The following is a 25,202-nucleotide window of genomic DNA, read 5'->3' on the forward strand; positions in this document are numbered from 1 at the left end:
ACCTGGAGGAATCCTCTTCCAGTAAGAGTTTGACGAACTGTCGTGGTATGTTAAGTGACAGGATGCTCTCAGCCATCTGTTCCAGGATCCGTAAATGATTCCCATCAGTGGTTGGAAAACGGTACATACGCGACATGGTGCCACCAAACACTGAGACACAGAAATATAATTAAACCATAATGATAAATCAATTGTGCCAGGCTGTAGCATTAAAACTGTATTTGCGTGCATTTATGATATTATGACCAGGTCCTGGATTTCACATCTGTCAATAAAAATGGAATTGAGCTTGGGAAAAGCACTAAAACAATAAAACATAATTATCATTAGTTATTCTTAGTACTAGCCATGTTTCTGTCAATATTTTCCAAGAAGACATTAAGCAACATGTATCAAGTGGTGGCCGGTGCTTTTCAAGACTGAGGAAGCACATATAACACTCCTTACTTGTTAAGGCAAGATCTGAACATTTTCTGCAATGTTGCTACAAAAAGCTGCTTCCCAAACTACTACAAAAAAGGTGTAAATTAAACATAACTTGCTTTCTTTCTTTCTTTAATACACACAACAAATATAAGATTATGAATAATCAAATAAAATGGCTTATCAAACAGACTTCTTATAACTGTATTTGTATCTCTGAGCACTTTCTGGACAGCTGTTACTCACAACTGTTCAACAGTGTGGGATATGGAACTGCTTTTTTGGTATTATTTTTATTCAACAAGTATCCATTCAACTGGTCAAAAGTGACAGGAAAGATTTGAACAGTGGTACAAAATTACAAAAATGTAATAAATGTGTTTCTACAACTTTTTTTTGTAGTTCTGAAGATTGTATTTATATTTAAGCATAACAATAAATGTTCCCTGAGCACTAAATTAGCATATTAAAATTATTTCTGAAGGATCATGTAATATTAAAGACCGGAGTAATAGCTGCTGAAAATTCAGATTTGCCATCAAAGGAATAAAACATTTAATAAATGTATTAAAATAGAAAATAATATATCTGTTTTTCACAAAACAAATCATTTTGTGAAATGTTTTGATTAAAAAGTGTACTATACATTTTGAGAATACCACTTGTTTTAATATTTTGTTATGTAACGCAAATACATTTATATATTTTTAACTTTGGTGTCAAATTGTGCCTAAATTGAAAATTTTAGCCGTTTGTTGCTGAGTCCAAGCCATTTGAGAACTCATCCAATCATCATATAGAGAGGGTGTTTTCAGGCAGTACAAAAAGCGATTGAAAACCCAATGTCCACTGAACAAACAGATGCTTTTTCCAATGCAAAGAGCCCTTATAATGCTCCTCAAACCTCCTTGTGAAGCATGGGGTCCTAACTCAAGCCAAAATGACATGTCTAGAGCATGAAATCAATGAAACAGTTCCATGCCAAACACATTTGGCAATACACTGCATTTCAATCACAATGAATAAGTCTTAGGGTGTGAAAAATAAGCCATTCTTCTAGAGGCTGACATTCTTACCAGATCGTAGAAAAGAGTCTTTCCACAGAGAGGCGTATTTCACTCGGACTCCCACAGATTCTGTCAGACTCTCATCCACGGCGAGGACAGTCTGCAGCAATGGCACACGATAGAACAAAAACATGTCAGAATGAGTAAAAATTAGTGAACAAACATGCTGTTAGTTGGGTCACTGGGGCATAAGTAGGCTCACCCTGCCATTGATGGTGTCTTGTAGTTGTTTGATTGGTGTATGCTGATCTCTCTTCTCCTCTAGCTGCCAGGCAATGACTGTAATACTACCCACATGCTTGTTTTCTGCTGACCTGAGGAAAAGGAATAACAGATGTCAATATGCTTAAACTGCATATGCCTGCATCCTTTTCAGCAATAAACCACTTCTAGACACCCATCTAGGAACTGTCATGACCTGAGAGGTAAGCTTAGTCTGTGGTTCTTTTCCAGCAGAAGATCCTTCACTGGAAACATCGCTGAGCCAAGAAGGTACATCTAAAAAGTGAGAAAAATAAAATAAAAGAACCAAAAGATAAAGACAAAATAGCAGAATCAGAGCTGTTCTTTTCATTTGTTGTGCATGGTGTGCATCTCACCGTTCCTTGTGAGCGATCTTTTACATCATACACGGAGAGCTTGACCTGTGTGTGCTGGTTAATGTGGGAGTCTTGGAAGAAAGCCACACTGCTGAGGAACATGGGATTACTTGTACCCTGTAAAACAAAGGTCAAACCATTTGTTTTCGATTAGTCATCCACATCAGTCCACATTGGTCCATAAATGACAGAAAAAAAAAAAACTTCACATCACAAGTGGTCAACATGAAACACTAGGGCTGGACAAAAAAATTGATTTTATGATTGATTGTGTACTTCATTTGAACAATCTTGATAATGTTTCTTCTTCAGCCCATGGCAAAAGAAATAATGTTTTACCGGAGTTTGTACCCCTAAATGAACATTAGACAGAGTAACATAATATAAGAACAAAAAACATGTCTTTCTTTTGAGTTGTCCTCATAACATATGCACAGCACTGGGAACGCTAGTTTTATTTTTTCCCAAATTCTGTTTTATTTTTTACCAAAATTCCTTTTATATTTATCTAGATTCATTTTTTTCCCGTTTAAATTTCTCTAGACTCTGCTTTAATGGTTTTATAATTAAAAAAATATATATATCAAAACACAAGTTTTAAATTTAACCAAATTCAGCTCTTTCCATTAATTTTATGGATTTTTTTTTATTGGTTTCGTTATATTTTAATAATCAAAAACACCTCTAATTAATTGATTAAAAAAAATAAATAAAAATACAGAAATACTGTGTTGTGTATTTACATTTTTCTGGTAAATATGCTTTCTGGTATATATTAACCAATAGTAATAATTGTATTATTATTATTAGTAGTAGTAGTAGTAGTAGCAGTAGTATCATTACATTAATAATATATTTCTGTCACAGTTTCCTCACGTTAAACCAAACGTTTATTTTGACAGGTTGCTGTGAAGACCTTATGTTTCTTATTATATTTGATTTGATTTGATGATAGTTTTCTCAAAAGAAATGGTCAAATGTTCATGAAGTCACTCCCAGAGCAGTTCTAGAGATTATGTTTATGTGTTCATGGTCTCCTATACTAAGGACACAGAGGCTGAAAACACCGCGAGCGTCACGTGCGCTTCAGTATGTGTGTAGTAAACGAAACCGTGTGTCTGCACCCATTCATTCACATTCATATTCAAATAGTATTTTTGCGGCTTAATATTCACAGACACAAGTCCATATGGCATTTTGATTTAAGAGTACTGACCTTCTTTTTATTTATTCATCCAAAATTTGCCAAATTCAGTAAATTCCTTTTTTTTGACTAGATTCCGCGGTTCCGTCTGAGTTTTCCGCATTGCTGAAATTATAGGGCCCTAGAACACCAGTGCACAGAGCTCCCATTCTCTCAGTCATCATAGACTTACAGTCTCTGTTTAACAGTTCAGCCTAATAAATTATTAGACAGTACTGTTATACAAAGAAAGTAAACGCATATGAAAAAGTATTATATAAGTATAATCGGCATCTGTTGACCACTTATGTAGAGTTATTAAAAAGGTTTAATAATATGCCACAGGGTTACTCCTTTAACTATGTTTTTGAACAAATAATACATTCGTATAAGTGAAGTGTTCATGAACTTATTAAAAGGTTACCTGCATAATTAATAGCATTAGCAAAGAGTGCCATAACAGAAATACGCCCCAATGAATCAAATTCCATCGCTCACCTCAATGATCTCTGTCTGTGCATGTTTGGTCCAGAAAGCCTGAGGAGGTGTGGTACAGCTCACAGCAACAAAACTGTTGGGTTTTCGGTCCAAAGACGGTGTGGTCAGCTCACTACAGACTATACAAATCACATTCAGGGTCAAGACAGAGGGAAGATTTTCCACAAGACGCATTGTATATATGAATGTGCTACAGTGTACCTCAAGTGTTATTTGCTAAAACCTGCCGGCCCTCAGAGATATAATCAGACCTCCACAGTTAAACCACTTTATTTACAGCTTAAGAGAGATAGAGGCAGTCACTTAATCCAAACGCAGTTACTTTAGTGGTTAACTTCACGTAAGCATACAGTAGGACACAGAGAACTCACAGAAATATTTATACTACTGTTCAGTGTCATTTACAGTCTACAGATCAGATCTGATAGCCAGCTGAACCATTATATCCCCAACAGTCTTGGCTGCTAGTGGAGAATAGATCATTTCTGGTGCCACTCTAAAAACATTTTGAGTATGTGACAGTTGGAAAAACCAAGACTGACCAAGACTGAACTCCAGTACTGGCTCATCTGGATCTTGACTGTTTCCTACAAAGAGGAGAAAGAGAAAGACCTTATATAGTTCTTACCTGATATAATGCAAAGTAAAACGTAATACAAGAGAATATCAAAACACAAGCTCACTAGCACTACTGTATACCTTCCAATGCTAGTCCAAGCATCTCTGAAGAAAGCTCAAAAGTGTTCGACCTGTACACCGACCACGGCCGTTCCCTCCGTGACATTTTGGCAGGATGTTTGTGTGTTGAAGTTCAAATAACAGGAGTAGTGGAAACCCACACACAGCCAGACACACTCCTGTGTGGCCGTTTCCTTCTCTGTTATCTGAGAGAGAGAGAGAGAGAGAAAGAGAAATATTTTTTTTCAGAATTGGTGGAAACACAGGAACATTGAAGTAGTGTTTGACAAGCAGCTGAACTTCACAAGACCACGTTTTCCTACAGGCACCACTGGAGAATTCTAGAGTACAATAGCAGCTTCCAGAATTGAAATAGAAACAATTCTTGTGGGGGTTTGCTTCCTTTCATCTATTTAACTTAACCATTTTATAAATTCTATATTAGCTATATCCTTTGCTCTGCTTCTGGGGTAGTTAAGTACAACAAATAAATTCAACTGTGTGATTCATTGGGAAGGCAGAGTATTGCAGATCCATTCAGAATGGATGAAACCGTGGACCAGATGGCATTGCTGTGAAGAAGCCTGTCCAATATACCTCCTTCACCCCTCTTTTATGAATGTTTTATATTCCTTTTATCTTTTTCTGAATATGCAACATTTAAATACCTTTAATAGAGGCCTATTATGCCTCTTTTTACAAAATGTAATATATGTCTCAGGTATTCCCAGAATGTGTCTGAAGTTTCAGCTCAAAATTCCCCACAGATAATTTTGAAAATGCCTATTTTGAGTGGAAGCAGAAACACGCTGTTTTTGTGCATGTATCTTTAAATGCAAATAAGCTGCTGCTTCCCACCCCCTTTTTCAGAATAGGACTGTGCCTTTACAGATCATGCCTCAGATATTATGCCAAAAAAACATCTGTTTGGTTTTGATTATCATGTTTATTGTGCTGAAATCAAGCGTTTTAAACCAGCTAAAACTTCTGATATACGGTTTTCTGAGCGCACGCATCCAAAGCACGTGCACAGAAAGCGGCTGTTACACGGCATGCGAGCACTAAACTAAGTTCTCTTTCATGTCTTATTGCGCTTAAACGGCTGTCAGAAAGCGGCAGTTACATGGCATGCGAGTAGGGGTGGGCGATATGAGCTAAAATTCATGTCACGGTATTGTCCAGACGGTATCGATATTATATCGCGATATGAGGTGGAAAAAATTGGAATCACATTTTCCAATTTTTCTCTCAACCCCGCTGATTTAAAACCAAACAATCAAATAATTGCTAGATTTATTTTCATAATTTTCACGACTCGATGTGATGTGATGCATGTGATGTCCCCAGTGCAGCAGGCAAGCTTGGAATATGGAAAAACTTGCATTCAGCAGATGGAAATATTGCATTATATTGATTTTGTCAGGAAAAAAAAAGATGATCTGAACACTGCTGTGTAATTGGTGGCTTTACTTTACTCTGGCATTACATCCCACCCACATCCCTCTGATCAGCATAATGGTACATTATATTACTATAATTAAATTTTTTTGGGGGAAAATTAAACAGTTTCTTACAAACTTATGCGATTTGATAAAATACATAATGAAATATAATTGTATATGGGTAACAGAGAAATTACAATTAGCTTCAAGTTACACATTAATTAATTAATACAGCCCTTCTACTTGAATGTCACTATCGATCACTATTGAGTGTTTGTAATAACTTCTGACTGCAATCCAATGTGGATTTTGGTCAAATGATGAGGCAGAAATATGTTGTTAGTAACATTCTAGAAGGAAATTTATGTGGAAGATACATAGTTACAACTTTTGTGGGGCGTGAAAAAAAGTAATGTAACTAGTAGTGTAACTTATTACTGTTGCCAGAAAGCAATAAGTAACTATTAATTTTGAAAGGAGTAATATTATAATAACATTGAACAAGTAATGATTAATATATTACATTCTTTGAGTAACTAGCCCAACACTGGTGAAATTATGCTACATAAGACACCTGCGCAAAAGAAAAACAGCACTGAAAGAACATGCATATTCACTCTCTGACAGATGATGGTGCTTGTGGCCTCAATTTAGCGTTCCTTTGTTACCGCTTTAAATAAAGCTGCTCAGCGCTGCGCTTATGAACACGGAGGTAAGAGAAAAAGAAAACGCCTTCTAAAGTTTTCTGAAGAGAGTTCCCTTCAGATACTCATTCATATTAACCCCTCTTCCCCTAATTCATTATTTATATTTTTCTTCCTATATTTCGAGCATTGTGAACCGTGACCTTGTGCTGCCTGCTCCAGTATTTTCTCTCTTGGGTCCGTGTTCTGCGTCTCTGTCCTGTGTTAACGGCCGTTTACAGACTTCGTAATATTACCACACAAATTACATTTTGGGAAATTATTGTAATCCAGTTTGTGTGCAGTTCCAAAAAGCCGATCGTGTGTTTGGAGCAAAAACTATCCGGTTCGGATTTATGTCTGATCAAGCGGAGCATCTCTCTCTCTGAGGACGCAGTAACGGCCGCGGGGGAAAAAAATCTTTGTCTGTCCTTCCAATGAAATCCATGAATATGTAACGGTATCCACGGTACAGCAAAATCCATATCATGGCACAACATAATACCGGTAGTCACGTTAATACCGGTATAGCGCCCACCCCTACATGTGAGCACTAAACGAAGTTCTCTTTCATGCCTTATTGCGCTTAAACTGACAAATACACAACTTGTCTCCTCTGAGGCTGGGACTCTAAATAGTGTTTTGTGCTCATCAGTGCAGGCAAAGACAGAACAGTTAGCATGCTTTGCTCAAACTTTCTCCATGGCGTTAGAACTGGTACACTGTTGTCGCTTGCGAAAACACAATGGCGGTGCCATAGGTGGGAACCTGCAGATTAAGGGCCGGTAATATTATAATAAGATCCCATTTCTACATCCCGGGGGTGGGGGAGGTGGGGATCTGAGTGTGGTGACGAACTCATTTTTTCACAAGCTTGCAGAGAAAGGCTTACCCATCTTATTCCACGTTTTCTGGGTTGGTAGACGCACCCGGGATCCGATTATATCATGGAACATGGAAAAAGTCTGATTTTCATGATATGTCACCTTAAAAACTACACCGTCAGAAAGAAAGGACTGGCAACTTAAGAGAAATACTTAGAAGACTAAATCTCTGAGAACAGCTCTAGAAGTGATCATTAGCTATGAGATGGTATAGGACTGAATGCCCATATGTGATAAAGAGTCGCTCTACTGTACATCTGTTTATCCATCTAGGTTTTTCAATCATTTGAAAGACCTTCTATGAATCATCTGTGCTTCTAGTAGGCATATAGATAACTTCATAATGTTAATAGACATGGTTGATGAACAGAACCTCGCCTGCCCACATCACACAATGAGTCAAACATGAACAAGAGGAGCTGATGTTAAATCCAACAAACACAGATCTCAACAAATGCCCTGTTTAGAAATTCACATAATATGGTCCAAAGGTTTAAGACTACACTGGGATTTATTTAAGGTAGACATGGAAATAAATAAAGTTTTAGTATAAAGCAAAAGGGGAACATACCAAATATTAAATTAAGAAATTCTGATACTCAAGCACTCACACAAACCCACACAAACCACAGACTGCAAAAGCAGCAGTGATAAGTGATAACGGGACAGTATGTGAATGATGAGCGTGTGTGTTTGGATGCAGTATGTTGTGCCAGCTTGTTTACTGCATGTTGAGCTGCTAGCACGTGTCCATGCCTTTTACACATGAGAACAGTGAGGAGGAGAGAGTCCCCTCTTCAATTTATCTTCTCACTATACTTTGTGTGAGAAAAAAAAGCAGGTAATTAATATTTATCTTTACAAATCATCTTTTGTTAAACATCAAGAATTTTATTTAGACAACTGACAAAAATATGACAGAAATGTCCTAAATTCTGCTCAGCTGGTTGTCTCCATGGAGATGACGATTTATGGTTGTGTCACTCTTTGTGGGATTGTTCTTTTATTGCTGCTAAAATGTTGTGATGCATCAGAATTGAAAATTCTTGACTAAAAATCCTGCATTTAGCTGAATATTTCTATTTTGTTTGGAACAAATTCTCAAACAAATTACAACAAACTATCAATTAGCATTATTATTATTGATAACAATAATAAAATGCTATCATACTTGTTCTTTCGTTTCTTTGTTCCCTGGCAATACAACAATAATAACTGACATTTTCAAGTAATATTTTTAAACTTTACTGATGCAAAAACTGACTTAAATAAGCTCCTTCTGTAGTTTCTTAAGACTAGCCAACAATGGACAATAGACCTTTCTACAGGAACAGTGGCAGGTTGTTTAGGAACAGAAGTGTTTCGCATTAGAGACAATTCCTCCTCTCATGTATTTAATGGGATTTTGTGTTTAATAGCCTCTATGCAAACATGGGAAAACATTTTTTATGAATGCTCTAAAACTAAGATAACGTTCACTTTTGGACATGAGGACTTGTATGCACAGCTGTAAAACACAAATATAAACTCCAACTGGGCTTGACACTTGGAATATGCTTCCTCAGACTTAGTAAATTTATTTAGTCTATTTTGATTTTTTTTTGCATCACACAAACAAGGTGGTACATAGATTTTCCATGTGCTGGATACAATAATAGGTTCTGGTCAAATTCTGGCCACAATTTTAGGCCTTTTTTCCTCTTTTGGACAAACTAAAAATGCATTTTTAGTGACATTTTACTACAAAACATTTAACTGAATCCCTAGTAAAAAGACTAATTCTGTATCAAAATGTCCAAGAAGAGAGAGAACTTCTTATTCTTAAATCACGGTGGATCAGAAAGAGACATTAACACCAATATCGAGTGCCATATATAGGTCCTGGAGACCCCACCAGATTTGAGTCACATGAACTAGAACAGGAAGACAGGGAGAGCTTTTTCAGATAATCCCTACGGTCTACCTGACACACTTTTTCTTCATGTGTCCTGCTGAAAACTGCACACAAATTCTAACAGACTCCTCCAAGTGAGTATGAAATACTGTAGGAGTCCAATGTCATTTCAAAGCAAGAAATGCTTCAACAAGCACTTGCATTTGTCGCCTTTTAGTGTGTTGGTTTCCTGCAGAGGGCAAGAACACTTTTCACTTCTCTCTTGCTGGTTACAGCATTTTTCATGTGCAACAGAGAGGAACTTGGTATAAGATGCAGCTGGTTGCCCTAAACCTCCTTAAATGGCCAGAGATATTTAATTTTTCTTCGATCCACCTGAGGTGACAGCAGCAGGGATTAATTAAAGGGATAATTTACACAAAAATAAAAACTGTCATCATTTACCTACCCTCATGCTGCTTCAAATTCAGTTCATCTTGACACACAAATGAAGTTATTTTTAAAGAGATCAGAAATGAAAAGCCCCTTCCACTTAACTACAACACTTCAAAAGGTTCAAAATGAGATCGTAAAACAGACATGGTCACTTTATGATGAACTCACTTCATTTACACTTGTTTAAATTAAAGAGTGTAAAGAGTTGTCTGTGGATTTGAGAGAAAATGGTGGATAAAGAACCCAGATTAACTTCCAAACAAATTCAAGCTGATCTGCAGACACAGGGTACAACAGCACTATCCGTCGCCATCTGAATGAAAAGGGACGCTACGGTAGGCGTTGCTGCTGACACAAAGGCATAAAAAAGCAAGACTGGAGTTTGACAAAACTTATGTGACAAAACCACAATCCTTCTGGGAGAACGTACTGTGGACACATGAGACAAAAGTAGATATTTTTGGTAAAGGACATCATGGCACTGTTTACAGAAAAATAAATGAGGCCTTCAAATAAAAGAACAGTCCCTACAGTCAAACATGGTGGAGGTTCAAAGATGTTTTGGGTTGCTGTGCTGCTTCTGGCACTGGATGCCTTGACTGTGTGAACGGTATCATGAAATCTGATGATTAACAAAGAATTTTGGGGCGCAACGTAGTGGCCAGTGCCAGAAAGCTGCGTCTCCACCAGAGGTCATGGGTCTTCCAGCAGGACAATGACCCGAAACTTTAAAAAGCACTCAGAAATGGTTACAAACAAAGCGCTGGAGAGTTCTGAAATGGCCAGCAATGAGTCCAGATCTGAATCCCATAGAACACCTGTGGAGAGATCTCAAAACAGCAGTTGGGAGAAGGCATCCTTCAAATCTGAATGACCTGGAGCAGTTTGCAAAAGAAGAGTGGTCCAAAATTCCAGTAGAGAGGTGTAAGAAACTCATTCATGGTTACCGGAAGCGATTGATTTCTGTTATTTTCTCCAAAAGGGGAAACCAAGTATTCAATTAAGGGTGCCAATGCATTTTTGTCCAGTACATATTTAGGATTCTGTGTTGAGTTGTGTCAGATTTGACTTTTCTTCTCTGTTTTTTGTGTTGTTCCAATGCAAACAAAAAAATAAACATGCGAGTACCAAAACATTTGCAACTGCAATGATTTTCTGAGAGAAGGGTTGCATTTTCTGACAGAATTGCAAGGGTGCCGATATTTTTGGCCATGACTGTATAAGTTTTGATCATTTTAATTGCCTTGCAAACATCATAAGAAAATGTGTGAATATACATCAATATCTTATAATATGCAAATCATTATAGACCAAGTTTAAAATGTAACAAGTTTTATACAACATGCAACAGTGGGTCCCTGCTCTGGCTTACTATCCACTGAGGGGTCCTTGTCTGAAGACTCCGGCTTTAAATAGCCCACTTCTAAAGAACGACACTAAAGGCACCTTACATTTTAAGCCTGCTGCTTAAAATTCAGGAGTTATTTTTCTTCAGAGACAAGCATAGTCAAAACAAGCGCCAATCTTTTCAAATATCCATGAGAGAGACAGAGAAAGAGTGAAGAAAAATTAGTGTGTTTGTTTTAGATTACTCTTTTTCCACAGGCACTGAGTCAGGAGGAGAGCAGAGACTGGAGACCGTAAAAGGGCAAACCTAGTTTCCCAGTTTTCGCTTTCTGTCTGACTGCCAGACCTCTAACCCATAGTCCTTCTCCTCTTACACTCACACACTCTCTCTCTCTCTCTCATACACACATACAGTATAATGCCATTAAGCGGTTAAGCAGGTGAGTGGCCTGAAACCCCTTCAGATGTTCTTCTGTATCTCTAGTTAAACATCCCACACAGAGAGAGAGAGAGAGAGAGAGAGTTAAACCAAGCTCAACACGATCCAGAACTGATCATCTTTATAACACATTAGTGTCTCCTTTCCTCTTCCCACACACCTCTCATTTACAGCTGCCTCACTTCCTCCCACACACACATTCAGGTAAAACTTTCTACAGTGTTAAACTGTCATTTTTACCCTCTCTCAAGCGCTGTCAACTTCAAACCATCCTTTCGATTTAAAATGTTCAACAATGGACCAGTTCACCAAATATACCACTATAATATTTGTCAAACCCAAAAACAACCCAGTCTTATCCAGCTTTTCATAAACAAGCAAATTCCTGGTAATAGAGTATACAGTCTTTTACATATGGATACACATATTGGCACCATATCGTTGATTGACTGATATTCACAATTCTTATTTTGCCAATATAGGGTTATTAGATAATTAATTGTGGCCTTCTACAATTTTAAGATTTATATTCTATTGCCATCAAGGTGCCTAAATTAACTTTAGAAATTTACTGTGATTTTATTTAATTTTTTGACAAAGTTATATAGATTTATAATATTGGTATTTATTATTATCAGCCGTTAGGGTTGGATTATGCAATAAGATACAATGCTAGTAAGCAAGCACACTCACAACCTTGCATTGTTTATTGGCAGTCCAGCAGACTTCCTCTTTCCATCAAATACCTTGCTTGATCTTCTAGACTCCTTCATTTTGTTTTCGACAGCTGTCATAACCTTTGTGGATGAGATGTGATGCAGATAAGATAAGAATGTGTGTATAAGATATGAAGAAAGCATGTGGAATTTTCTATAGTGTCCAGACGAATAGCTCTCTTAAAGCTGTTATTCAAGACAATATTTGCCTTAAGCTTTAGAGTGTAGATTCAAAATAAACCAGTGTGTTAAAGCAGAGGTCCCCAATCACCGGGTCGCGACCCACTACCGGGCCGTGGAAGAATTCCTACCGGGTCGCGAGAACGTTCGGGGGAAAATGTGACGCTCTGTTATTTATTGTGCGTAAATGATTTTTCTAATTATTCTGTATTTTCGTTGTATGCGATTGATATCGAGTAGCAATTTGACGATTTCATGTTAAATTAGTAAATAAAAGATTACTCTGATCTGTCATATAGGCTATTAGGGCTTAAACGGATCGCAGTTGATCAAATCGGTATGCCGCACTGTCTGAAACACGTCTCTATGTTTGTGCGCGCTTCGGATGTGTGCCAGTACAGCGCGCACAAGCATAGAGACGTGTTTCAGACAGCGCAGCTTACCGATTTGATTCCTCTTTCATGTATCCCTGCGTTTAAGATACATATGCATGGGGGGTTGCAGTTACGTCACAATACTGGAAATATTTCTGTTTTAAACCATGAAGGCGAGCCAATGGATATCACAACAGCAACGTGCAAACTTTGCGCAATAGTTATGCTGGTGAACGTCTTCACTTCAGACATACAGAAAGTGAAAGTAAAAAAAACTGATGGAGTCTTCTACCGCTGCATTAACAGCGCATATTCTCAAGAGACGAATATACTTCAACGTGCTGATAACAGAATAAGTGAATCGACCTGTTTTAAAGACCATACACAACAACAACGATTTCGGTACAACAGGAAAAGAAAAAAATAACAAATCTACTATGCTCGGTTTCTTTTAATTTATTTTAAACAGTAATACAGTAGTAATACTAAATATTATATTACATTATATATATTCTGCAGTACATATATACATACAAGGAATAAATTATTGAAATATTTGATTTAGTTAACATAAGGGGAAAAAACAGTGCTACGCGTAACATAGCCTATATATGCTGAGTTTCAGTTAATTTTTGTGACCGGTTTAATTTGTTCACAGGAAGGAAACTCAAATGGTTTTGTTTTCATTGTGAGTGCACAAATAAAAGCAGACCTTTATACAGTGATGCATTATTAAGACGATAAGTGTTTAAAGTTGATTCTGCTGGTATACAGAAACAGTTGAAGTGATCGCGTCACACACGCACGCACACACACACACACACACACACAACACATCAGTTCCAGCATTGCTAAAGTTGGTACTTTATCAAAATAAAATACAAACATCAGCGCGCCCGCCTCTCTCACCGTTGGAACGCGACTGAAGTACAAAGCCTATAATTTACATAAATAATAGTTTAGCATTCAGATACGTTACATCGCAAATATGGAAATACTATGGAATATTTGGATTTGTGCTGAATGAGAGAGGTAGCATACACGAGCACAAAGCTCCATTTCGCAAACAGTTGAGTGCACAAGCCTTTAAAGCAGGGTTCCTCAAATCTTTCCCTGGAGGGCAAATCTGCAGCAGAGTTTAGCTCCAACCCTGATCAAACTCACCTACCTGTGATTTTCTAATGATCTTGAAGTACTCTGATTAGGCCTGCATGCTCAGGTGTGTTTGATTAAGTCCCATCTCTCTGATCGCAAGCAGTTTGTTGTGATGGGTGGTTGCAGGTCTGAGGTCAGTGTGGTGCACTCTGGTGTTCCCCAGGGATCAGTTTTGGGCCCTTTTATTTTTAGTATTTACATTTTTCCTCTTGGCCAACTTTTAAGAACACTTGGTCTTAACTTCCACTTTTATGCCGATGACACTCAGATCTACATACGTTCAAAACCTGATGTCAATATGCCTGTGTATTTTCCTTTCTCAATGTTTTACTTAAAAAAAAAATAAAAAAAAAATGGATGTCTGAAAATTTGCTCTGTCTAAACGGTGATAAAGGCCGAAGTGATGCTTATTGGTTCCCCTCACCAGTTGAGCAAAGCAGAGTCCGCAACTTTAGGTCTCGATGGCTATGCTTTACAGTTTCAAACTAAACTAAAAAATCTGGTGTTGATATAAGGTCTTGAATAATTTGGCTCCTCAATATTTGTCAGAGCTTTTAACCCCCTACACACCTACACGTGTTCTACGCTCCTCTGAAGCTGGTCTTTTAAATGTTCAAATCAACTCGGCTTAAAACTATGGGTGATCGGGCTTTCCCTTCATTGGCTCCTAAATTGTGGAATTCCCTACCCTCTAAGATTAGAAATGCAGAATCCCTTAGTGTTTTTAAATCGTCCCTTAAAACGTACTTTTTTTAGGGTAGCTTTTATGTGATTTATGCGATTACTTTGTGTTTTTATTATATTGGCCTTGTATTGTTTTATTTGTTTTTTACTGCCTGTGCTTTTGTGTGTATCTTTTTTACTTCATATTTGTATATGTATGTAAAGCTCTTTGAGATGCTACTTTTAAAGGCGCAATATAAAATAAAATTTATTATTATTATTATTAGGGTTAGAGCTAAACTCTGCAGGAGTGGGCCAGATTTGAGGATGCCTGCTTTAAAGTATTCTCCTTTGTCACTCTATGTGAGAGACGCATTCAGAATCAGCACACAGTCACGGTTTAGTGGACTTTGTTTTCAAGCACGCAACTCACGGCATTCGCTGTTCTTCTGCTGGCGGTTATCAAACAGCGTTGCATTGCTGCGGGCGCCCCCTTCTGGATTGGGGGTGAATTGCCTGTATTCGTTGTAAGGCCTCATGCATCGAACCGAGATGCCCGGTTTGGTACGAATACATGTACCGTGCCACCCCTAGTATTTACATATTCTGTGGAAGGTGTAGGACCAAGAAATGTTCGTACAATCAAAACGCTCGGTCCGAGTGTTTTAATTGGCTTTCCTACCTGCCTGTCAACATACAGTCAGGTCCATAAATATTGGAACATCGACAAAGATTTGCTTTAACTGCAGACTGTCAGCTTTAATTTGAGGGTATTTACATCCAAATCAGGCGAACGGTGTAGGAATTACAACAGTTTGCATATGTGTCTCCCACTTGTTAAGGGACCAAAAGTAATAGGACAATTGGCTTCTCAGCTGTTCCATGGCCAGGTGGGTGTTATTCCCTCATTATCCCAATTACAATGAGCAGATAAAAGGTCCAGAGTTCATTTCAAGTGTGCTATTTGCATTTGGAATCTGTTGCTGTCAACATGAGATCCAAAGAGCTGTCACTATCAGTGAAGCAAGCCATCATTAGGCTGAAAAAACAAAACAAACCCATCAGAGAGATAGCAAAAACATTAGGCGTGGCCAAAACAACTGTTTGGAACATTCTTAAAAAGAAGGAACGCACCGGTGAGCTCAGCAACACCAAAAGACCCGGAAGACCATGGAAAATATGGTTATTATATACACTCACCTAAAGGATTATTAGGAACACCATACTAATACTGTGTTTGACCCCCTTTCGCCTTCAGAACTGCCTTAATTCTACGTGGCATTGATTCAACAAGGTGCTGAAAGCATTCTTTAGAAATGTTGGCCCATATTGATAGGATAACATCTTGCAGTTGATGGAGATTTGTGGGATGCACATCCAGGGCACGAATCTCCCGTTCCACCACATCCCAAAGATGCTCTATTGGGTTGAGATCTGGTGACTGTGGGGGCCATTTTAGTACAGTGAACTCATTGTCATGTTCAAGAAACCAATTTGAAATGATTTGAGCTTTGTGACATGGTGCATTATCCTGCTGGAAGTAGCCATCAGAGGATGGGTACATGGTGGTCATAAAGGGATGGACATGGTCAGAAACAATGCTCAGGTAGGCCGTGGCATTTAAACGATGCCCAATTGGCACTAAGGGGCCTAAAGTGTGCCAAGAAAACATCCCCCACACCATTACACCACCACCACCAGCCTGCACAGTGGTAACAAGGCATGATGGATCCATCTTCTCATTCTGTTTACGCCAAATTCTCTACCATCTGAATGTCTCAACAGAAATCGAGACTCATCAGACCAGGCAACATTTTTCCAGTCTTCAACCGTCCAATTTTGGTGAGCTCGTGCAAATTGTAGCCTCTTTTTCCTATTTGTAGTGGAGATGAGTGGTACCCGGTGGGGTCTTCTGCTGTTGTAGCCCATCCGCCTCAAGGTTGTGCGTTTTGTGGCTTCACAAATGCTTTGCTGCATACCTTGGTTGTAACGAGTGGTTATTTCAGTCAAAGTTGCTCTTCTATCAGCTTGAATCAGTCGGCCCATTCTCCTCTGACCTCTAGCATCAACAAGGCATTTTCGCCCACAGGACTGCCGCATACTGGATGTTTTTCCCTTTTCACACCATTCTTTGTAATCCCTAGAAATGGTTGTGCGTGAAAATCCCAGTAACTGAGCAGATTGTGAAATACTCAGACCGGCCCATCTGGCACCAACAACCATGCCACGCTCAAAATTGCTTAAGTCACCTTTCTTTCCCATTCTGACATTCAGTTTGGAGTTCAGGAGATTGTCTTGACCAGGACCACACCCCTAAATGCATTGAAGCAACTGCCATGTGATTGGTTGATTAGATAATTGCATTAATGAGAAATTGAACAGGTGTTCCTAATAATCCTTTAGGTGAGTGTACATGTTATTATATATAAAAAACATCACTACGTGCACTTTAGATATTTGTTTTTGAGTGTTTATTATTATTATTATTATTATTATTATTATATCCAAAAATAAATAGCAACTGAAATTTAGTTTACTTTAAAACTAATAAAATTACAAAGCACACAACAATTACTAAAACTTACATTAAAATGAAATCAGAAAATGCAAAAAACCCCCCCCAAAAAATAGCAAATACTATATAAAATAAAAATATACTAAAATTATACTGTTCCATAGTTAATGTGTTAACGCATTGAGGTTTCTTTTTTTTGCCCTTACTATGATAGGACAGTGTAGCGTAGACAGGAAGCGAAGTGTGAGAGAGAGGGGGGTGGGATTGGGAAAGGTCCTCAAGCCTAGATTCGTACTCGGGACACCCATAACAAAACAGCATTATATGTCGGGGCAATGGCCACTAGGCAATCGGTGCCTAAGAGGTTTCTTTTTAAAGGTGCCATAGAATAAAAAAACTGGCAAAAAAAAAACCTTGGCATAGTTTAATAACAGTTCTGTACATGGAATACCGTGAGCCTCAAACACCATAGTTTCCTCCTTCTTATGTAAATCTTGTGAATAAAAAAAAAAAGACTAAAATAATGCGAGCCACTAAAGGGACATGGTTATCTCCTTGCAAGCTGTAGCCTGTTAACACTGCAGTACATAAGATTTCACTTACCACATAAACAGAGTAAGGAGAGATGAGGATGTTGGCGAATGATTTACAGATTCTGAGCACCACTGACAAGCATCTGATCTTGTAAAATGTGTGGTAAGTACTGCCGCTCCATAGTATAAATAGAGTTTGTGCGATCACGTATCTTGAAAGTGAAACTATAACGCAATCAACCGATCGTTCAAAAGCAGTTTCAATGCCTCGCGTATTAGTAACGGCTCCTTGATGCCCGCATTTTATATACAGTATAATTACCCGACAATATAACTGCGAGAGAAAGTATTTAAATATATATTTTCCTCCCTGTGTTTCCATCTTGCATTGGATACAGCCAATCAGAGCAGAGCTCATTATTATTCATGACCCTGACAAATAAGCCAATAACAGACATTCTAGGGAGAATAAACAGTTTCATTCTAGGGAGAAATCCTAGGGTTGTAAATTGACATGTAAAATCGTTTCTGGAGATTTTTTGCCCTTCCCTAAGCCACATACCCTATATGTAGATATCAGAGAACAATTTAAAATACTGTATCAATGCATTCTATGGCACCTTTAAGATAAGAAAACAAAGCAATGTGCATGTTTTGGGTTCCGCAATTCATTTGGATGGCATCCTTAGTGGAATGTAAAGGGAATGCAGAGGGAATTTCCCTACTCTTTACTTACTCAACCCTCTAACATTGCAAGTAAATCACTCGCATATGCGACTAAATCTTCACTCTGGGCGACTAAATTATGACTAATAAATTCACAGATTTTACTCGCCAGTGTGTGAGTTGGAGGCTCACAACAACAAAACTCTAGAGAAGAAAAAGAATAGAGTCTGTCCTAAAACTCTCTAAACCTCTTAGGAAAGCACTAGGAAATTACTTAAGGCCAAAAAGGAATATGTAATCAGGAAATGCTTGCATTCTTGCATAATTTCACACATAAGCAATGCATGCACAAACATTATATTTCAGTGTTTTCTGTGCAATTCTGTCCTTACTGATTACAATTACACAAAATTTATTAGAAAAAAATCCATGTCTATATTGATTTCCAGTAGGCATGGGTCTTATATATGATATTACATACAACATTTTAAAATGTCTCTACTGTCCTTGTTTAATTTTGATAATTTTTGTGCTAGTGATTTAATTAGCATTATATTTTTACAACTACTTGAAGTTAAAAGTTGTTCCACTTTAACAACATTCTTTTCTTTTCCATTGTACTCCATCCAGCTGTTTTTAAAAACAAGAACACAAGAAGAAAACAAGAGACCAAAGTCTGACCACCCTAATTATAGAGGGTTTCCTTAAGACAAAAAAAACTAGACATTAAGGCAACGCACCAACTAGTTGTTCTTATAATTATGTCATCCCTAATTTATGGTAGCAAGGTATGCTTGGTGGGTTGTTAAGCCAGAATGTCACATTTTTACAGAGCTATAAAAGGTACATGAGCTACTGGAGCATATGGCCTCCTTTATGTACATATACAGAGTTCAACATTTAGCTTAATACAAATACAAAATCATTTTATGTCTTTGCACTAATTAGCTAGTATCTTAAAATAGTATATTGGTGGTCATTACAAAACAAAGCAGCTGTTTCTGGTAAGAGTTTCACATTTATTATTCATCCCTGATTGCTTTCAAGACTCCATCATCCACATGACTGGAGAAGGAACATTTCGTGGAAATGGTTTGCATCATGACCAAAATTACATAACATCCTTCCCTCAACATAGCATATGGTAGAGGACCTTTCCACACTGTCATGTTTACAATCATACAAGTGCTTTTTCAGGGCAATAGAAGCAGACAGACCTTTTAGATCCACAATATCTTATATCCAAAGAAATATCAATAATGCAGGCCTGTGTTGCATAACTAGTGGGCAAGTCTTGGGAAGCTCCACGGCATAAGTTCAACAACAAATGCTCCACATATCGGTTCTGATCTGCTCCCAGCCTGCAGGCATAGTTGAAGAAGCCGAGTCATTATAGATATAAAATGAAGACAGATCCTAATTCGATTCCATGTGAACCACAGCATGTATCCCATCATGCATCTCAGCTCTGCATGAATCCCTTCGTGTTCAGCATGCAACAGAAGCTTCGAATAAAATGTTTCCAATTAAAAAATAAATAAAATCAGAACTCTCCTCAAAATAAAGATGATCAGTCTAGTTCAAATATTTATCAGAACATAAATGACATTTATTTCAATTTGATTTATGATTTTTTTCCACAGTTTGCATAACCTCAGTGGCAAAGTGCTTCCCAGGCTGGGACCTAATGGTCTCTAGGAGCCATAAGGAAAAAATAGATACTCTGAAAACCTGGCACAGGGCTGCAGCATCTCTTGAGGATGCTGCCAATCTTTATGTCTCTGTGATTGAAATCTCAGGCTGTAAATTTTTTGAAGGTGCCTTTTCAGGTAGTGAAGGGGAATAATCAAACAGCTCACACTGCCAGAGGAAAGCGTTATATCTGACTCACAGACATGACTGACTGTAACAGGCTGTACCATGACACTGATCACAGCAGAGCTACATGTGACCGGGGTTGAGGCGATGCTGATAAAGATCTTTTTTGGCATCTAAACATGTTTATAACAGTAGTTTGGTTTTCTTGGTTCTTTTGGTCTTATTTTTGAGATTATTTTAACAATCTCTCTTAAAATACCTTATAGGGTTATGATAATCAAAACAGTCCTGAGATAGTTTGGTTTGCAGAGATCAAATCTTGATATCTCACTTTAATGAAATTATTTTTTCCCACTAATAAAAAGATTATATCATTAGCTAGCTCCACACTGGCGAGCTGCTTTATAACAGAAAATAAAGTTGTAATTCTAACTAAAAGTGACACTAACTCTGGTTTTTCATGTTTAATACTGTAAAGTTGCTTGCTTTAAGGCCATCTATTGCAAAAAATGCTATATAAATAAACGTGACTGGACTTTACTGGAGTACTGAACTGCTGAGCTCTTACAAACATCCACGTTGCTCTAATCAGATGCGCTCTTAACTGCTGCTTTCTCACTGCTGTCAGTTCTTGTTGTGCTTATTTTGTAATTGAGAGGAAAGCGTGCAGTATATATATTTACATTTTCATCCAAACGCCGTTTAGCAGCTTCAGGTTCGGCTGCGTTTGCGCTGAAGTGCGGTGTCGTCTTCTCCTGAATTGCATCCAGGAGGACTGAATTATATGCTTGCTCTACAGCACCACACTGGTCAAACTACATTATTGCACGCTCTTACATTAGGTCATATGAGATCAAACGGCTACTTGAAAAAAATATTTGTCACAATTTTTTATTGTTGATGCTGTCGATAATGTCGATTTATCGTTTCAGCCCTAATGTTTATTCCTGGTTTGCTTAGCATTCACACTGTCACCGAATCTAAAGATACAAAACAAAAAGTATAAGGATACGGTCACAACCTGGGGTGTGTTTCCCAAAAGAAAATATGGTCACAAGTTTTGTCGTTACCACTCAAGTTCAATGGAACTAACAATCATAGTTAACTAACAATGGCTTTGGGAAACACACTTCTAATTGGATGAGCGTATTTAGCCTAGCACACAACATTGTTTTGAATAATCGGCAAGATCAAAGAATATGCTTGAACATTTTGGCCTTCTTACGATCGCATCTTGTGACATCACATTCCGTTTTTGGTTCATTTAGATGTCTTAGGACCATGCTGCTTTCATATTTCAGTCAAACTGCAAACCAGCCAAGTGTAATCATGCCCTAAAACACAACCAAACTGACTTAGACAAACACATCTTTCTTTGTCTCACTTATTACAGTGGAATTTTTGCTGAAGTAAAGTAACTGAAAACCAAGAAATGCATCTTCTTGCTTTTACAGGGCCCGGCCTGTATAGTCATGAAGTCTTAATGTAGAATGCCACTTAACTCTGCTGTGTGGCGCCTGCACATGGCCCATGTTTTCCTCTCAGCTGAGTGAAACTACAGCAAATCCCCAAACGAAGTGCGATCAAGCACACTGCATCTGAGCTGTACTTACGCAACAGCCTGCCAGCATCATGAAATATCAAACTCAAACCAGGAGCAAACCAGTCAACCTATTAGGACTTTGTTTATGGAAGGAATTTCTGGCCAGACAAAACTGACCAGATATTCTAAAGAGCCCATTATTAGGTGAACTTTAAATATTACTTTTTAAAAAAACAAGTCTCACTCTAATTCTCGCAAATATGCAGAACCTGCTACCAAAATGGATAAAAAAATAAAATAAAAACATTTTCCTGTAAATAAACAGAAATTAGCCATTGCATCAACATTTCTCTTTGGAGTTATCTTCATAAAAATAGTTTAAGTGGGTATAAAAAATGAGTTGGTCACCAAAAAATGTTGTAGGTTCAAAACTCTGCAGAGTGTTATTCAAGAGTCAATAACATAGCAAGGACATGTTTGGCCAAGTAATCACTGCAATATTGATTTTTTGGCATTAAATTGACAGATTACTAACGTATAATTATCTGGATGTTGTTATTGTTACGAATTAAATAACCATTAAAAATATAATTAGAAATGACTAAAACCCCAATAACTATTAAAAATATCAAACTGATTTAACCATACACAAATATCTTTTAAAATTGCATTTAGAGTATAAATAAAGTTCATTGTCATATTTCATATCTTCCTAGAACACAATTTGGATATTTAAGTGTTAAGACATTTAACATCCAATTAAGCAGTGACATATATAATGAATGTTCTCAAGTTTACAAGGCAATTATAAATGCGCTGGGATTTAGTGAAATCATGGACAGCTCAGAATGGCCCTGTTTCACTGTCATAGTACAATTTAAATGTACGATTAGCGAACACTGGCCTTTCAGGTCACACCGCATGCATACATACTTTCACCCTCCTCTGCCGATGAAAGACGTTTCAGTGTTTTCCGCAAAGAAACATTTGTAGCTTTTGATTTGGCAGGCAGTGCCTGGAGGTTATTTTACAGAAGATTCCGAACGCGATTATAAAATGGCATCAGCCAAGTCATTCAAACAGCTTACGAATGTAACTTATCTCCAGTTCGCCTCCCTGCGCACTACAGAGCATACAAACAACACAGATTACTTTATGGTTATTTCTCTGGTTGTGTAAACAACAAAGAGCCTCGAGACTGACAGTTCCGAATGTTTCACAAATCAGATGTACTCACATCTCAGTGGGCGCTGTGTCAATCCATATTGCCATCGGAAGAGTTGTGATGCATGCGAAGCTCTGTTGCCAAATTCAAGCGCGCTGCCTCTTGCTCTTCTTTGCTCTGCTGCATAGTGTGGCCCCGCCCTTATGCGTGACGCCACACTGCTCGGCTCTGCCTTTCCCACGCGCTCTCTCCGCAACTACACGTGTGCAAGCACAAACAAGAGAACGCACTACTAAAAAAATAAAACAAAACAATATAATAGTTGAAAAAACTGGTTTGCACTTAATTAGTTTAATTATGATTGTGATAGGGTTATAAACATAACATCTTTAATTGTGTTATTTGTTTATGCCTACATATTATAGCCTATTCTAGCAGTCAGTTAAGTTACACTGAAGCTAAACGACATTTTTGCAGGACCATTAAGTGAGACATTTATTTGAATTGGACAGTAATGTGGTTCATGGGTGTATTTGAAGAAAGGCAGTCTATCTCCGATTATGAATAGCCTACAAATCATACTGGTGGGTTTGATCTTCGTTTCATAGTGCAATGCTTTGCAATCAGGTAAAGGCTAGAAGGGATACGTATGGCGCTACTGGGCATGCGCACATCAGTACAGCGTAATTATTGTCACACTGTACAACAATAGTTACTATTTTTTCATTACTGTAAGGGTAGGGTTAGGGTTGGGGTAGGTGTAGACGTTAATAAAACACAATCTAATAGGTATACAATTAATTTCATTGTTCATTTCCGGTCGGAGCTATATCTCTTCTGCAATCAGTCTATGTTATTTCTCACAAAATATGCAAGATCATGGGTTCCAAGAACTATATTGTCATCTTGTGGATGGTTGTTAAAAACAGTCAGTTTTCATTTACAGTTATTTTATTTCACTTTCTGTTTGGTGGAGTAGCCTATCATTTACCAGCCATACAATGTTTGTACAAATTACACAATGCAGGTTACCCTATATTGGAAACAATGTTATACCATGAAATATAAAGAAGAATTATGAGTTCATATTTTCATTATAAAATCAGTTTATAATACAAAACGATTTGAAGCTAAATCAAAATCAGTCTCTTTTTTCTTAAAATAATATGACAATAAATGATCAAAATAAGGGAGACTATGGCTATTTGTCATACTTTTTACTCCAGTAAATATTACTCAAATTAAGTTTATTTTTGACTATTTATACTTTGGAATAAGACACAGTTCATACATTCAGTAGTAGGGCATGTTGTCACAATCTATGACGTAAATTTCCACAATTCCGCTGTATGTTTTATATGACATTTACATTTAGCAAAAATATAAACATTAAAATCATAAAATCATAAAACAATTAATGAAACAAAAAAATGTAAAGGTAACTGAAATAGAAATCCATTGTTTTTCGGCAACAAATGATTAATATTTTATACTACTAAAGATTAAACTCATGACGTATGCTCTGTAAGAAGAGCATTTGTGAATTGCCAAATCTATACAGAAAGCTAATACAGCTGATGCATTTGTACTAATGGACATCAGAGGATGTCGATTAAAAATCTCACCTTAGATTACAGGTGGGGGTGGTGATGGCGCAGTGGATAAGACACATGCCTTTGGTGTGAGAGACCCGGGTTCGAATCCACTGTGAGACACCAATGTGTCCCTGAGCAAGACACTTAACCCCTAGTTGCTCCAGAGGCGTGCGACCTCTGACATATATAGCAATTGTAAGTCGCTTTGGATAAAAGCGTCAGCTAAATGAATAAATGTAAATGTAGGTGCATCTACAATGAGCTCAATAACAGACTGTTATTATAGAGAAAGAGGTGAACCTCAATAGTCTTTCTTAGTAAATTAATACTGCAGCCCTATTATATCTATAAATAGCCTAAACTGGGTCATGAATCTTTTCTTAGGTGGATAGATAATAGTTTTCATACCACATATTTACATAGATTCATGCAAATGTGTATTTAATATAAATGTGTATTGGATTAATATTCCCATGGCTGTTAGTGTAAAACAAGGGTAAACCGCTATTTTGCATTTTTATCTGCATCTTCATGAGTCACTATAATAGTGCTAAATCACTATATTTGCAGATGCACTCAACTCAGTATGTTATGTTTTTACACTGAGAACTGTATGGTGCTCTAAACTTAATATCTGTCCAGAAATTATTTTCTTGCTTTGGTAAAGATCAACACACACAGACACAGACACAGACACAGACACACAC

The 25,202-nt window shown here is 37.5% G+C and overlaps 1 protein-coding gene across 1 annotated transcript in view; it reads right to left on the reverse strand.

Annotated features, from left to right (window-relative positions):
- The window catches only part of LOC306879639 (inositol polyphosphate-4-phosphatase type I A-like), a gene marked incomplete at its 5' end in the record, with an annotated part of 67,930 nt that extends 44,863 nt beyond the window's left edge, over window positions 1-23,067 (reverse strand). The window contains 9 exons of the mRNA XM_079432767.1: window positions 3-150; window positions 1,500-1,590; window positions 1,693-1,804; window positions 1,909-1,988; window positions 2,090-2,206; window positions 3,771-3,889; window positions 4,313-4,357; window positions 4,470-4,654; window positions 22,973-23,067. Of these exons, the coding sequence (XP_079288893.1) occupies window positions 3-150; window positions 1,500-1,590; window positions 1,693-1,804; window positions 1,909-1,988; window positions 2,090-2,206; window positions 3,771-3,889; window positions 4,313-4,357; window positions 4,470-4,554 (797 nt within the window). The remainder of the gene's footprint in view (window positions 1-2; window positions 151-1,499; window positions 1,591-1,692; window positions 1,805-1,908; window positions 1,989-2,089; window positions 2,207-3,770; window positions 3,890-4,312; window positions 4,358-4,469; window positions 4,655-22,972) is intronic.
- Between the last annotated feature and the right edge of the window lie 2,135 nt (window positions 23,068-25,202).

Source organism: Barbus barbus (genome assembly GCF_936440315.1).
Source record: "Barbus barbus genome assembly, chromosome: 13".
NCBI lineage: Eukaryota > Metazoa > Chordata > Actinopteri > Cypriniformes > Cyprinidae > Barbus > Barbus barbus.